Raw genomic sequence first — 16,502 nt, 5'->3', positions numbered from 1 at the left:
ACAGTTCCATGTCCTTTTTAAGTTGAGGACACCAGAACTGCACACAATACTCCAGGTGAGGTCTCACGAGAGCAGAGTAAAGGGGCAGGACCACCTCCTTCAACCTGCTGGTCACGCTTCTTTGGATGCAGCCCAGGATATGGTTGGCTTTCTGGACTACAAGCGCACAGTGCCTGTTCATGTTCATTTTCTCATTCCAGCTGCTCCAGCCAATGAGCTGGCTTCATTTGGAGCTCTGCTCAGATGCCTCTATACAAACTCCCGTAGCATGGGGAGCAAACAAGAGGAATTAGAGATGTGTGCACGTTTACGGGGGTATGATATAATAGGCATCACAGAAACATGGTGGGATGGCTCCTATGACTGGAGTGTTGGAATGGAAGGTTACAGGCTCTTTAGAAAAGACAGGCCCGGAAGGCGGGGAGGGGGAGTTGCTATTTATGTTAGGGATAGGCTGGAGAATATGGAACTGTCTGGGGACAGGTGAGCAGTTAACAGAGAGTTTGTGGGTCAGGGTTAAAGGGAAAATAGCTATGGGAGACATTACTGTGGGGATCTGTTACAGACCGCCTGATCAAGGAGAACCTGTGGATGAAGCACTCTATAGACAGAAAGGAAAAGCCTCACGTTCGCAGGCCCTTGTTCTCATGGGTGACTTCAACCACCCTGACATCTGTTGGAAGGACGGTATGGCCCGGCACAAGCAATCCAGGAGGTTCCTCGATTGTGTGGAAGACAACTTCCTTCTACAAGTAACAGAGGAGCCGACAAGGAGAGGTGCCATGCTTGACCTCGTGCTCACCAACAGGGAAGGGCTCCTTGGAAATATGATGCTCCAGGGCAGCCTTGGATACAGCGATCACAAGATGGTCGAATCTGAGATCCTTAGGACAGTGAGAAGAGCATGCAGCAAGCTCACTGCCCTGGACTTCAAAAGAGCAGACTCTGGCCTCTTCAGGAACCTGCTTAGTAAGGTTCCATGGGATATAGCCCTAGAGGGTAGGGGGGCCCAAGACTCTTGGTTGACATTCAAGGATCACCTGCTACAAGCTCAGGAGTGTTGCATCCCAACAAGAAGGAAGTGCAGCAGGAGGGCCAGGAGACCTCCTTGGGTGGATAAGGAGCTGCTGAGGAAAATTCAAATGAAAAAAGAGGTTTACAAAAAGTGAAAGTGAGGACAGGCAGCCTGGGGAGAGTACAGGGATGTTGTCCGGAAAGCCAGGGAGCAGGTTAGGAAAGCTAAGGCCCCGTTAGAATGAAACTTGGCTAGGGATATTGAGGATAACAGGAAGGGATTCTAGAGGTATGTAGCAAATAAAAAACAGACTAGGGAGAAAATAGGCCCCCTCAGGAAGCTCTCGGGAGAACTGGCTACACAGGATTTGGAGAAGGCTGAGGTTCTGAATGACTTCTTTGCCTCGGTCTTCATTGGCAAAGGCTCTGACCACACCACCCAAGTCTTGGAAGGTGGAGGCAGGGACTGTGAGAATGAAGACCTTGTGCCCACTGTAGGAGAGGAACTGGTTCGAGACCATCTTAAAAATCTGAATGTGCACAAGTCTGTGGGACCTGATGAAATCCATCTGCGAGTCCTGAAGGAGCTGGCGAATGAAGTTGCTAAGCTACTGGCCGTCATATTTGAGAAATCATGGCAGTCAGGTGAAGTTCCCAACAACTGGAAAAAGGGAAATATAACCCCCAATTTCAAAAAGGGGAAAATGGATGACCCGTGGAATTACAGACCAGTCAGTCTCACCTCTGTGCCTGGCAAAATCTTGGAGCAGATTCTCCTGGAAGGCATGCTAAGGCACATGAAAATCAACAAGGTGCTTGGTGACAGCCAGCATGGCTTCAACTAAGGGGAAATCCTGCCTGACCAATTTGATGGCCTTCTGTGATGGGGCTACGGAACTGATGGACAGGGGTAGAGCAGTTGATGTCATCCACCTGGACTTATGCAAAGTGTTCGACACTGTCCCACATGACATCCTTGTCTCTAAATTGGAGCGACATCAATTTGATGGATGGACCACTCAGTGGATAAAGAACTGGCTGGATGGCCGCACTCAAAGAGTTGTGGTCAATGGCTCAATGTCCGGCTGGAGACCAGTAACGAGTGGTGTCCCTGAGGGATCGGTGTTGGGACCGGTCTTGTTTAATACCTTCACCGCTGACATGGACAGTGAGATTGAGTGCGCCCTCAGCAAGTTTGCCCATGACACGAAGGTGTCTGTTTCGGTTGATATGCTGGAGGGAAGGAATGCCATCCAGAGGGACCTTGACACACTTGTGAGGTGGACTGATGCCAACCTCATGAAGTTTAACCATGGCAAGTGCAAGGTCCTACACCTGGGTCGGAGCAATCCCAGGCACAGCTACAGGTTGGGCAGAGAAGAGATTCAGAGCAGCCCTGCAGAGAAGGACTTGGGGGTGCTGGTTGATGAGGAAATGAACATGAGGTGGCAGTGTGCGCTCGCAGCCCAGAAAGCCAACCATATCCTCGGCTGCATCAAAAAGAGCGTGACCAGCAGGTCGAAGGAGGTGATCCTGCCCCTCTACTCTGCTCTCGTGAGACCTCACCTGGAGTATTGTGTGCAGTTCTGGTGTCCTCAACATAAAAATGACATGGAACTGTTGGAACACGTCCAGAGAAGGGCCAAGAGGATGAACAGGGGACTGGAGCACCTCCCGTATGAAGACAGGCTGAGGAAGTTGGGGTTGTTCAGCCTGGAGAAGAGAAGGCTGCGTGGAGACCTCATAGCAGCCTTCCAATATCTGAAGGGGGCCTGTAGGGATGCTGGAGAGGGACTCTTCATTAGGGACTGTAGTGATAGTACAAGGGGTAACGGGTTAAAACTTAAACAGGGGAAGTTTAGATTGGATGTAAGGAGGAAATTCTTTTCTGTTAGGGTGGTGAGGCACTGGAATGGGTTGCCCAGGGAGGTTGTGAATGCTCCATCCCTGGCAGTGTTCAAGACCAGGTTGGACAAAGTCTTGGGTGATAGGTTTAATGTGAGGTGTCCCTGCCCATGGCAGGGGAGTTGGAACTAGATGATCTTAAGGTCCTTTCCAACCCTAACTATTCAATGGTTCTATGAAATTCCTGTGCAGAGTAAAGGTCTGCCTGTACCTATGGAGAATGAGAAAATCATTCAGGGAACCCTGTGTGCTGCTGTTAAATTATTGTTAAATTACTGTAATTTATTGTTCCTTTTCAAATAGCAGCCTGTACAGTATTTTACAAACATTGTCTTTTGTCTGTGTAGGCTTGGTTTAATGATAGTGACCTGTACTTTTGCTGTTCTCTCCAAGTGATGCATGAAAAGTAATGATAATGTGAAAAATTGATAAAGCTGTTAGAAAAAGGCTAGAGAGCAAGATCAGTGGATGTCTGAGCTGGTCTGATGTGGTGACAGCAGCAAAACTGTAGTCTTATTGATTACGTCACATGAAATTGAGGTATATACTGAACGTTATACCTCTCTCTAATGTCATCTTATAGCTCCAGACATGTTCTACTTGTGAAAGCTTTTTTCTAAGTGAATTTATTCAAATGTACAAATCAATTTTCTTTTTTTTGACCTTCCTATTATCAGAAGCTGGAATGAGACAAAGAAGTTCCTAAGACTTCTTGTGAAGACACTCTATGGTTGTTATTCCATGTTCAGCAGAAGTAGCTTAAAATGAGCCAGTCCACCAAACCTAGCACCCCCTTTACAGTTGGGGTTCTCACAGAGGTTATCTTGTAGAGAACATTCCTCACATTTGCCATGCTACTCAGAGAAGTCCAGAGAAGGAGTAATATCTTGTAGTATTTCTTGTGGGGAGATGGCAGAAGGGAAACCCAGGGTTGCAACCTCTGTTATACTTTTTTTTCCCCCTCCCGCTACTGTGATCTTAAACCAGGCTCCTCACCTTGACCATATATCTCTGCTACACAAGTCGTGTACAGTGCTTTTCCTTCTCTGCCCCCTTCATACTAGCCCCTAAAAGAAGGAGCAAGTCACAAGTGTAACAGCTAATCTTCCTGAGTGGGCCTCCCCTTTAGGCTGGGTAGCTTGTGCTGGTGACTACCTGTTGAAATTCTACCAGCAAATGTTGTTGGAGCCTGGGACATACCTCACATCAGGCTCTGCAGTAGCAGCATGCAGTGGCAACCTCCCATTTTTGTCAGGTATGTTCTGCTTAGCACCATTTCTGATCAGGCTGATACAGCCTTCCAGCCAGCCCTAAAAAAGAAATCACAGCATGTCAAAGAGGAAGGTGAAATGCATCAGGACAGATCTTTGGTGCTTCTGGCATCCGGGTGTTAGTGTAGCTGTTTCTGGCAGCAGAGGAACTGGTTTCAGCACTCAGAGCAGTTTCCCTTTGGAGTACAAATCTCACGCTAGCTCAGCCATTCATTTCTGTGATAAAGTGTTTTCTTTACACTGCATTTTGGTTTTTCTGCAGCTGTGGCAAATACTGACCTAGTAAACAATGGTTAAAAACCTGCTAATTGCAGGATCACTAGGAAATGCTACACATATTCCTGCATGTGGATTTAATTATGCTAGATTAAACCAGAAACATGAGTACTTAATCTTATTTCCTTGATGAGATTTTAGCAGGGATGGCAAATCAATAGTAAAAAGCCTTAGAGTGTGGTCTTACAAACACTGTTGCAGAAGTTTGAACTAGTGACAATGTTAGACTGAAAACAACACCAAAACAGATGGGATTAATCAGTGCTCGGCCTAAAACCTTCTATTGATCAACTCAGCAAAAAAGCAAGTAAACAACCTGGTTGCAACGGCATAAATCTTTCAGTGTATACTTAAATCCCAGGGAAATCAAGCATGAGTTTGTTTTCTTCAATCCTCTGCAGGCAATCGATAAAGACCATTCCCTCCTGTATGAGCTATGTCGGATTGGCATTACCAGCATTTATAGGGAGGAGGTGTAGAATAATGGAACCATAGCAGCCCTGTTGTAGCTGCTGGTGGAAGTACAAGGACACCAAATTCTGCATGTGATTGTGACTGTGGAGCTTTGCTGAATTCAGTTCCCTGCACAGACATCACAGCCAAATGCTCTCTAGACCTCTGATTATATCCATCACAGAAACAGAAATGGAAACTTCAAAGCCTGGGTGGTTTAAATCTTTTCCAGTCATTCCTTCTTTTTCTTTTTTTTCTTTTTCCCAAAGAATATTTTTTCCCCTCTGGGAAAAGAGGAAGGAAAAAAGGAGCATGACACTAATTATGGGATTTTTAAAAAATATCTGGCAGAAGAAATGTTTATTCTCAAGAAAGTGGGGCATCCTCCTTGCACTGAATGCGACTGCCTGTTTTGCAATTTTCTACACTTATTTTCTGGCCTAATATTGCATAGCTGAGCAGAAGCATTGTTTTTGCCCTGAACTTGCAGGAAGAAACTAGATGTTTCCATAGCAAGGGAAGTAGTTTAATTAGGCTGCCACGGTATCTGTTTAAATGAACTGGCTGTCATCCAGTCGTAACTCATACTATGCACCATAGGTGAACATTCCTTCCTCCTTTCTGTCCAACTAATAATGGCAGCCCTTTGCCCAACTAACTTGGTTCCCATCCTTTCTCTGACTTCTGAATTACCTCCAGCAAGGAGTAGAAGACTAAAGACAAGAGAATCATCCTTGTGTACTTCAGAGATCACCACATCTCCCTTCCCGAGCTTCAGAATGGGATGGCTGCCCCGTTGTCACTTGCATGTGGGTTGACTCAGGGGCTGGATTGCTTATGATCTTAGTGTCTGCACTGGTGCCTGCACCACCTTGAACTCAAATTCTTAACCTTGCCATCCAAGGTCTATCAATACTCTGGCTCATGTATTGCACAGTAAAACAGGCCTGCTGACAACCAGATTTTGAGATAGAAGTGCTCTCTCTGGAGCATACATATCTGATGCTGACAGTGGGTGGGGGGAGAAGTTAATCTGCATATTGAGAACAAGAGTGGATTTTCCACTGCAACAGAAGCAAGTGCAACAGCAAGTGCAACAGAAGCAAGTGGCTTTCTTGAAATCACACAGAGGACCCTGGACCTAGTGAGATCCCCATACCATGTACTAATTTTACAACCTGAAAGAGAAAGGACACTGACATGAGTCCTGATCCTTTTCCAATAATCATCAGCTTTGCATTATAGTAAAGTTTACAATTTCACTCTTGTCTATAACTAAATATTTTGCACTTGTTTTCTTTCTGTAGTAGAAGCAGAAATCTTATTTGGTCTGCACATTTACTCCCTTTACTCCATCTATCTTTCCATACTTCTCCCCCAAGCTTTGGTACCAGATAAGTTGCCAGACATAAACTGGTACGTCCACAAGCATCTTGAGTATTAATATTGGCTCCCATCTTCAACAGAAGCTTCACTGTATCAACCTGGCGTCCTGACACAGCATGCAGCAAAGGTGTGCAACCTGGGGAAGAAAGTCAAATGTTCTTTTACAATTTTTATTTTGTCAAAGCCATAAGCTAGAGATATTTTCTTATTTGCTAATGTTAGTACTGGCAAAGTAACAAATCCTTTCACTGACAACTGTTCCAACAGTTGCACTCAGCTTTTTGTAGGCAGGAAGTAACTGCTATGCCAGTTACTGACCACTGGTTTTAAAAAGAGCATGACTTCATTAGCAAAAGCCTTGCCTCATTAACTCTGCTTCTGGAGGGAAAAGTGTTTTTCTGTTGACAAGTGTCCAATATGAACTGTTGGTTTTGTATACCGTTTTGGAGGCTGATATTCTTCAGAGTGACTAGTAGCCAGATGGTGCTTGGCTAATTTTCACAAACCCCAGCTTCATCCTGTCTCTATGTATTCAAAAGACTTAGGAAATCAAGCCCTGTCCTGTGCAAAGGTGCATGTATGTGAATTGATACTTTATGTAGACAGCAACTTATTTTAAAGGCTCTAGAATATTTTCTTTTGTGTTCTCATGAGAACTTTTTTAATATTCTGCAACAATTTCTGTCCTGGAAAATACTCTGAAATCTACATTCAAGCCTAATACTCGAATTTCATAATGAAACATTATGATATCGTTCAATTGATTCCTCTTCCTTTCATTCTATTAACTAGTGAATATCATCAAGAGATTTTCCTGCAGAATCTGACAAAAGAATTTGAAATTAATAAACTGGGAATAAACATGAATTTTGAAAGCTGTAAATCTACTAGAAACTTCAGGCACAACTGAAGAATAATTATTCTTGCTGGATTCAGTAAGACTGTTGAGCAAATGTGTACTACCCAACCTGAGGTTATGCACACTCTGCCATACATGCAGGATATGAGCCACACATTTGTCTTGCAAGACTGGTGTTTAGTTACATCTGTATGTGCAATGAAATAAACAAGTTTCTCCTGGAGCTGAAATACTTCCATTTGCTGATCAGTCTATCTCCACCCACAGCCCTTCATACCTAGTACCTCTCCTGTTAAGGATCTGGACTGGGAGCATTTTAGCTTGATAAAGTATTTTTCCTACTGACCCAATAGCTGTTTTAAAGATAATAGGATGTCTGGCTTAAAGTGTAGGAAAAATTGGTAATTTGGTAAAAGCTGGTAAAGATTAAAATAGACAATGCTGATATGGACCCTTTAAAAGAAACTGCAGTAAAAAAATACTTTGAATAAACAAAATCTTCTTTGGGAGAAACGTCCAGAGGCGGCTCTAATTCAATTGGGGAATAGAGTCAAGTAAAACCTAAGCAATGGACTGCACTTTGTAATAACATTAAATATTTTCCTGAACACAAACAAAAAGGAACACAGTCTTGCAGATAAAACAGATTATTGAAATTATTGCACGCTGTACACTCAACCCTTTGAGTTTGTAATTTAAACAGTTACGTGACAAAATCATTCAAACTGTATCTGTACATATACTTCACAAGTGCAAAAGAGTGAAATTCCCTACTCTAGCATTGTGCAGACTATGTAGCATTTGCCTTTCCTTATATGAAATGACAACAATTTCTCATCATCTCCCTAAAGAAGATAAAATAGTTTCATGATAAAGTACTGTCCCATTATAGCACAACAATGTATTTGTATCCATATAAAAAAAAAATCTTACAATTAAAGGGGAAAGAAATATCCAAACTAAGAATTTTCAGTGGATGTTCCAAAGAATAACTCAAATTTCCCATATTCTGCTACTAAATATAATTTGCTGAACACAAAAATCAGGATAAAAAAATGGAAAAATTTCATTGCAAGCTGAAGCAAGTAATCCCATGAGAACAAGCTCAGCCTTCATTTACCCTCACTGTCGCAGGATTCCAGGATGGAAGGATCTTCTCGAATCACTGCAGTTAGTGTGCTCACATCGCCACTAGCTGCTGCTTGGTAAACCAGAGACAAGTCCCCCTCTTCTGCTGCATCACCTGCAGGGGAGAAGTATGTCCATGAGTAAGCAGAGAGTAAGTACAAATGATTAACAGTGAAAATTTATGACTGAATAACTCGAGGTGGAACAAAGTGTGTCTAAACAGCCCTGTGGTTTTTGTTAGTCATTGAAACTTGTTTTTCATCATAACTTCTTCCATAAACTGTCAGACATCGACAGTGAGAGGACATAAGAAAACTTCTGGAAGGTTTCCATCTCTCCTAACTATGACGTAACATAACTTGTGAAACAATGAAGGAATAGCTGAACTAGCTCATAATATCGCTGTTATATTTTTATGAGATAGGATGAAATCAGGACACAGTTGATTTCAGTTTCTGTGTTATCCTTGCACCAGTCAGAAGTCAGGCTTTTCACTTCCTTTCCCTGCAGTATCCAGGGGGATTCAGTTCTCAGGAGAGTGAACTTCTGGCAGCAATGGTTTGTATTATCAGTTCCTACAGAAAAGAATGGTGGAATATTAGTTGGAACCCAGGAGAGGTTTATTTTGTTTGGCAGTAATAGAATGAGGTATTATTTAAAGCAGATGCCTTGCAGGACCTGTTCCTAAATACTCCTCAGAATTTTGTTTCTAGAGAAATTCATGTGATGATTCTATCTTTTTTTGCTTGTAACTTCCTTAGAGACTGATCATCCTGTGTCTGACACCTCCTTTGGCTTCAAGTGGATTATAAACCTGTTAACTCCAGGAGTCGAAAGAGTTGATTTTTTTGGTGTAGGGGCAAATCTGTCATGATGTTAAAATGCTCTAGCTATATATTTTTGGTCAGCCACAGTCTCATGTTTAATTTTAGAGTTTCTGATCTCTATTCAATCAATCAGAACAGCTGCAGTGAGCTGTGTTCTTCACTGTGGCTGAGGGCCAGAGCTACAGACTATAGCATTTCTCCAGCCACTGAACTACCTTGTAATTAGGAGAAAGTAAAACTAATGCCTAAATCACACTAGAGAGCTGATCAAAGGAATGACAGAGCAAGTGAGTGGTGGCTTATCCTTACTGTCATGTCTTCTGGAGATGGCATAACTATACAGAAAAATGGGAGATTGTTTAAAGAGAATTTGAAAAGTTAATAAAGTCTTTTTCATAATAAAATATTGCATTTTCATATATATGAACATGTATATGTTTTGAATGATAAAAGGTTTTTAAAGATAACTTTAAAGTATTAGCCACACAATTCACATTGTGATCAGATGTTGCTACAGCTGAACCCACCTGAGCTCCACACTGGGGTTTACAGCCCTGTGCAATTCCCCACATGTGACCTTCTCCCCAGGATGCAATAATGACTCTCAACTTCAAAACTTGGCTTCCATGGAAACACAATCAGCCCTTGCCCTGGGAAAGGTTAGTCTGTCAGACCCAGAGCTCTTATTGTGGGCTTGGGAAAACTTGAGAGCTGATGTTAAATTTGTCTTCACCAGCACACAGATTCCCTTTCTATCACCTCTCAACTGAAGAAAATTTGATTTCCTTTCTTTCTTCTAGTTATCTTTTAAATAACACATTTGATATGGTTTGTAAATTAAAAATGTTAACTTGTTTTTTATTCTACTGGGGAGTCTATCACTGAGACAACTGTTCATTTGGCTCAGAAGCTTTGACCTGTGTGCTTGGGAGATCAGGAGAGACTAAGAGTCATTGCCTCTCAAGAGTCATCATCAGTGACTAGTATACAAAAAAAGAAGTGACTTTACCACAGGGCCCATTAATCAGATTTCCTTATCATGCCAGATCTGCAGACTGCTCTCACAATCAGCAAACTCAGCAAAGACATGTTAATAACAAGCTCAGGTCTGAGCTAGTCCCTTACTCAAAGAGGGGTGTAGTATGGGCTGGGTGGAAGGCAAGGAGACAAGGCAGAAGTTCGTCACTGGTGCTGCTCCTCTTGGCCAGCCTCTGGAGGTACACTTGCCAGCCACAAGCACCAGCATAAGCTCTTCTCACAGCTGCATGTGATGCTTGTTATATGGGAATGGTACAGAGAAGAAGCTGCTGGCATTGGGAAAGAAACCATTAGATATACTGAGATACACAGTGGATCAAAGGGACTCTCACCTCGTTTCATGCACTACACATGTAAATTTCATACTTTTTGCTGTTTAGCCTTGTAAATACTGTTAAATCTTCCTGCTGTGAGTCAGGAGGGAGCAATCCACCCATAAAGAGAAACTCTCCATCTCCCAAGCAGAGCATGTGCTTACCCAGAGGGCATGGTGGTGGGAAGATGAGGACATGGGCACAAAACGGCATGTGGGTCCCTGACTCCTTCTACCCCTTCTCATCTAACTAAAACCAACTCACCTTCTACCCTGTGCCTTTGCTTGTGCTGGGCTGCATCTGCTTTTTCTAGAGCAATTATCCTGCTGTATGAGGAGAAGAAGCGAAACTAAATAAATGGATGAATGAATGAAGCTTTCCCCATGCCTGTGCTCACAGATCACGAGCTCCACTCTTGTTAAGCTACAGTGGCATGAAGCCACATCCAAGATTCACAGTTCCCTATCTGTGAATCCTAGCTGTCAGAGCTAGAAAAGGCAGAAGAACCAGGCTGTCACCCTGCTGATGAGGAAGACTGGGCCAGGAGGACTTGATGGGCACCCATATTGTGCATCTGACATAAGGTAGACTGACACTAATTCAATTTCTATAGGGTGACATGATTTCAAGTAGGGTGTCTTGAACATGACCTTTGTGGCTTTGTGTAGGAGGCAAGGAGGAAGATAGATGTGTGGCATTCTGATGCTTCAGATGGCAGGGAGTAGGAAATGCCAGGATGTAATTTCTCCTGCTTCATCTTCCTGCAGCTTAACCCAACAAGGAATAAGGGGGCATAGGCACAAAGCTTGTAGGCTGTTTAATTTTGCGGACACATCCCTGGGCATGCAGAATGGGTGTTCTGCAGAAGGTGACAGTGAGGTACTGAGCACTTGTGAGCTTAACCTCCTGGGGAACTCAGCTGTGACTGGGGAATCAGCACTAAGTGGGATAAAGGGACTGTGAGTAGCCAAATGCCTGACTCTCCATCCTCAAATGTGTTAGCATTACTTCATTTATTGTCTTGCAGTTCTGTAAATGCCAGTGAATACTGGTGCCATCTCAGATACATTTATATTTTATTTTGCAAAATTATTGTGCTACTGGTAAAAGGAAGCTGTCAGCTTCAGGAAGGCAGAAGGTCCGACTGAGAGCCCATGTATGGAGCAAGGATAGAGAGAAACTGCAGGCTAGCACAACAGTGGCATAGAAAGATCTAGAAGAAACTTAGTGAATAGACCAAATGACATACAGGTTGTGACAGCTTTTGTAGCTACAATCCCCAGAATCAATCTTAAAAGCCAATTTATCTGAAATAAAGTGCAATATTTTGAAAGTACGTGATTCCTTGAAGGCAAAGTAATTTTGGTTAGGAAAGGGTTTATATAAAGATACAAGCAGAATGATCACAGGATTCAGAGCAATGAAATTACACAGCTTGTGAAATTAATTCTTCTCAGACTCTCCTGTGATGAATGCATGCTTTACACGATTTGCTGTGTCGGCTGATGTGTTGTTTTACAAAGCGCACATTGGAGGTATGTAAGTGTGTGCTTTCTCCTGCACTGGAATTTGCTGTAGCTGATTTTACATGGTCTTGACAATGACTGATTTCGACCTTGCTAAAACAGTAGGTTTGGAAAACAGAAGGCCATAATACAGTGTAATTTATGTTCATTGTGAAGGAGAAATATTGGTGTATATTATTTACTCCCTTCTTTCCTATAAGTCTTCTTTCCACCGGTAGCCAAATGCCTTATGTGATTTCCCACAGCTCATCAGTAGCACACAATACTAGGCAGTTTATTTGATTTCAGCATGTCAGTGTCAAGGGTCAGAAGGATGTGGGTAAGTGCAGTTTTTGAGAATTATAACTTGCTCTGCTGTCAATACTGGTAGGTATTATTTTAATGAGCTGTAATATAGGAAGTGTTGTAAAGAGACAGTATGCTTTTCAAGCCTGGGATGCTGTTCATTTGATCTGTAACTGGGATAGTTTTCTGATGTTTGGGGTGAAGAAAGGTTTGTAGGGAGGGTTGAATTGCTTTACTGGACCGACAGATTTATCTGGTGTGTTTGAATGATGATCATTCATTCATTCATTCATGTGTATTCTTTCACTGTTATAAATCATTCCAATGAAAGATACTCCCTTTCTCCTTACTAAAAAAATTGTGCCTACTTGAATCAGTAATGTAATGAGACATTAACATGCTGTTCAGATAAAATCCACCACAGGCTGTATATTTTGAATAGCACTTTCTTTGCATGATAACCAGTGGTTTCACTGTCCCATTACTGCTTACTGCTTGCTCCTGCTCTCCATCCACCTCCCACACAGCACAGCTGTCAGGGAAGGCAAACAGTAAGTCACAAATCATCTAATGAGCCAGCATCCCTGGTGTGGTGGTGATGGCGAGTTTATCTGGAGGGGACTCTTTTGCTGTGGAGGTGCTATGAGAGGAGTGTAAGATGGGCCTGGAGATGATGCTGGACAGGAATAAGGATAGGTCAGTATGGAGAGTGGCCTGACAGCAGAAAAGGCTGCTGATCAGTAGCAAGGGTAGTACAGGCGTATGTTGCCCCCTCTCTCTTTTACTTCTATCCGTATATGGTGGTTAAGGTCAGTGGTCTCCTGAACTGCTTTCTGCCCCCTTATCCATCTGAAGACTTGACTTCTCATTCCCCAGCCCTGATCACATTCCAGCCTCATTCCCAGCATCACTGCCACTGGCTCCCTGGCAGCCATCTCCCTAGCACTGACTGTTCAGGATTTCCCCTCTCCCTTCCCAGTCTGAGCACTGCAGGGTCGATGTGTGGCACAGAGCATACTCGCGGTGCATGCAGACAGAGAGTTTTAGAATGGCTGTTTGGAGCTGCAGTAGCTCAGTCATCCCCACACCTCTGTCCTGCTTGGGAAAATGCTCCATATGTGATTCACACATGACCCTGGGGCACCTCTCTCTATTCCTGCAGTACAGATCCCCCTTCTCCTGTTGCATTTCCCTTTCTCCTTTATCCTTGCTGGTAGGATTTTTTGCCTTTTGTCACTCAGTTTTGCTTGATGGCTTCCCACTGCTCCCTGTCTGCTCAGGGTGGGGTTCTGGCTGGGATGGTGTGCTCTCAAGACTTGCTTCAGGCTTTGAGCACTACTGTGGCTGAAAGGCAGCTTTAAGTCCACTGCTCTACGTGGAGTGTGTTTACTCTGGGTACACCAAAGAAGCATAGGCAAGCTCAAAAGTACAACCATAGGCAAGCACCTATGTCAGCTCGGACACTTTGCAGGCATGCATGAGAAACTGTAGCCCCTGCAAACAAATCATTTTGGCAAGCTGACTGAAAGAGAGATTTGTTAGAACACATGTAAACAAGCAATGACAGCTACCTGCTTTGGGAACATAAAAGGACTGCCACTGCGTTCCTCTGAGTAGATTAAGCCGTAAGACACAAAAGCTTGCACTGGCAAACATGAAATTCAAACATTTAACTTAAAAAACAGAAAACAAAGGGACATTTGTATTTCCATAGCAACCTTACCATGTAGAAAATCTTCATGTTGGGGATTTAAAAAATAATTTAAATTCACAGTTACAGCAGTACTTACCTATAGAGCTAAGATTTCCTGAAGCAAAGCTGATCACTTGACAGCATCTAGTTCTTTCAATGTACACAAACTAGTAAACTTGGGAAAATATTTTTTTCTTAAATTTTTACTCCATTTTAAACTGCTCTGTTTGCTAATATTGCATTTTTTTTTATATATATCCATAGACATGAAGACCAATATCTAATATAAATTTATACATATATCTTTTGATGCTAAGCAGAAAAGAAATTTGATGCTCTTACTATTCTGCTGAAAAAAATTATTTAAAAAGAAAATACTGTAGCAATAGGCTGAAATACCCATGTCTAAATCTGAATAAAGAAATTCCTTCACATGTAACCAAAATAAATCTCTGTGAGACCTAATCTTTTCCAAAAAATTGTTGTTATTAATTCTGTCAAGTAATCCTAGTGAGTTTGATGGGAGGCATGGGAAGACCAGAAGATTTTGAAATTAGTAGCAGGTCACTTACCTCTGTGCTGATCAAACACTGATGAGGTACTGAAATCCATTGTGGTCTATCTCATTATTTACAACCAGACCACACAAATGACATCTCCAGGGTTTTCAGGGAAGAATCCCATATATAACAGTAAATAATGCAATGATAGCTGTCGCCAGTCTTCTTGTAAGAGAATTGAACTTGCTTTACCACTGAAGATTGTTGTCAAAGCAAGGACATTATCACTATCCTAATGGGAATGGTATATTCTGTTTGCTATGCACCCTCTTCAAATGAGATCCCTGGAAGCTTAGCTGAGCTTCTGAAAAAACGTCTTAGCTTCAGTGAGTGAAACTGCCTGTAAGCGGCTCTGAGAGATGCTGCAGCTACCCAGCCTCAGCAGCAGAGCTCTGCCCGTAGAAAACAAGCCTCAGAGGGTGAGTGGGACTGGGCTGTCAGACAGAGCATGTGCAGAGCTGCCAGCGCAGTTTGGATGCAGACATCCTTGCTGTGCCAGCCAAGTGGCATGTGCTCCATTCACCGACAGCCCTGTGGGCAGGCTGCCTGTACCACTGTGCTGTCAGTATGTGTCTGAGGAAGGCTTGTGAAGTGATGTTTTCAGAGATTACCCAATTCCTGATTAACACCTGCACAGAGAATCCAAATTAACAAGCCCTTTCTACCTTAGTTTAGTGCCATCCAGTTACAGTTAAAGTACAACGTTTCATGAAGGGATAATAATTGAGAACACATTACCATGGCTGAAGTGCATAGTGATAGCTCCAACAGCATAGTGCAATAGGTATAATAGTTCACAGTGGATGCTCCAAACCTAGTTTTGCCAAACTGACAGTTGACCAACACCTCCACCCTATATTTTTTGACTGGGCCTCTGCCTCCCTAAGTTGGGACACAGACTCTACTGCAAAGGGCTGGGGGGGGGGAAGGGAACAACTCTTGTGAGCTCTGCTTTTAGCTGGGTTGTCTCTGTGGGAGAAATAAAAATAAATGGGCTGACTTGGAATTCACCTGGAGCAGTGGGTCACCGGCGGTGCCTAGGGGTTGGTAGATGGGAGGAACAGAACAATTCTGCTTAGCACTGATGCACTGGAAGAAACACATAACTACTGTAGAATAATGCAAACAAATATGCAAAAATTCAAAAAAGCTAGACACTTTTGAACCTCAAAGTACAAACAAGATCTATACTAAAGCTAACCATAGGTTTGGTCAGCATAAGAAGACCCTAGACTTTACTCATTGTGTTTATTCTGTACTGATGTTTTGACCAGTTCCTGTGACTACAACAGGTGTTAGGAATATAAAGTACATTTGGACACTGTAGGAGTTGTATCTGGAGCTGATTCACATCCCAAGCATCTGCTGCTGAACCTTAATCTAAATGATGTGTTTGGGAATAGATAGTGGGTCCAGGAAGGAACACAGCCTCAACAGCGTTAAATGACATATCACAGCTGAAATTCTCAAAAATGTGGCGGTGTGACCTGCTCAAGTGTCCTTAACTGCGGAGAGGCATGTGGTGGGACTGGAGCCAGAGACTGGCTCCGTTTCATTTCCCTGCTGCTGACTGGTTTATGCTATGGATCACCTCAGGCCTTTTTTATATTAAGGAGGGATCCACTATGTAGCAAGTGTGATCTGTGAACAGAGTATTAGTTATGCAGATGGTCAGCTCTAACTGTACCTATCTAGTTTGATCAATTAAATGCTCACAGTTTAACCTGTCCTCCTGAGATGGAAGCAATGGGCTTTGGAGATTACTGGTCCAGTCTCTTGCAGTGCATTTGCCTGGGCATGAGGTGCATTGAAGGTATGAGGCCAGGTAATTTTGGGGAGAAACACCCAGGTACTCAGGTATGCAGCTGACTCCTCATGGGTCCCAAAGGGAACAGAATACTCATTATAGCACTGTGTGCATATGCCAAGGGCTCAGCCTGCCTTCAGCTATAGGAAAGATAGGCACC

The 16,502-nt window shown here is 43.0% G+C and overlaps 1 protein-coding gene across 2 annotated transcripts in view; it reads right to left on the bottom strand.

Moving 5' to 3' along the window:
- Positions 1-14,982, bottom strand: part of ANKRD55 (ankyrin repeat domain 55) — a 45,543-nt gene extending 30,561 nt beyond the window's left edge. Inside the window, exons 1-4 of one of the 2 annotated variants that reach the window (XM_061469379.1) lie at positions 14,548-14,982; positions 8,285-8,407; positions 6,311-6,441; positions 4,120-4,229 (exon numbers count right to left, since the gene is read on the bottom strand). In XM_061469379.1, coding sequence (XP_061325363.1) covers positions 4,120-4,229; positions 6,311-6,441; positions 8,285-8,407; positions 14,548-14,587 — 404 coding nt within the window. In that variant the 5' untranslated portion in view covers positions 14,588-14,982. The remainder of the gene's footprint in view (positions 1-4,119; positions 4,230-6,310; positions 6,442-8,284; positions 8,408-14,547) is intronic. The other variant, XM_061469378.1, reaches the window with a different exon arrangement.
- Positions 14,983-16,502: the final 1,520 nt, after the last annotated feature.

Source organism: Pezoporus flaviventris, unplaced genomic scaffold (genome assembly GCF_033815535.1).
Source record: "Pezoporus flaviventris isolate CSIRO_AGI_PZ_B2104156 unplaced genomic scaffold, CSIRO_AGI_Pfla_v1 ptg000057l, whole genome shotgun sequence".
Lineage (NCBI taxonomy): Eukaryota > Metazoa > Chordata > Aves > Psittaciformes > Psittacidae > Pezoporus > Pezoporus flaviventris.
The sequence above is the reverse complement of the archived record's forward strand: the minus strand, read 5'-3'. Positions and strand labels throughout refer to the sequence as shown.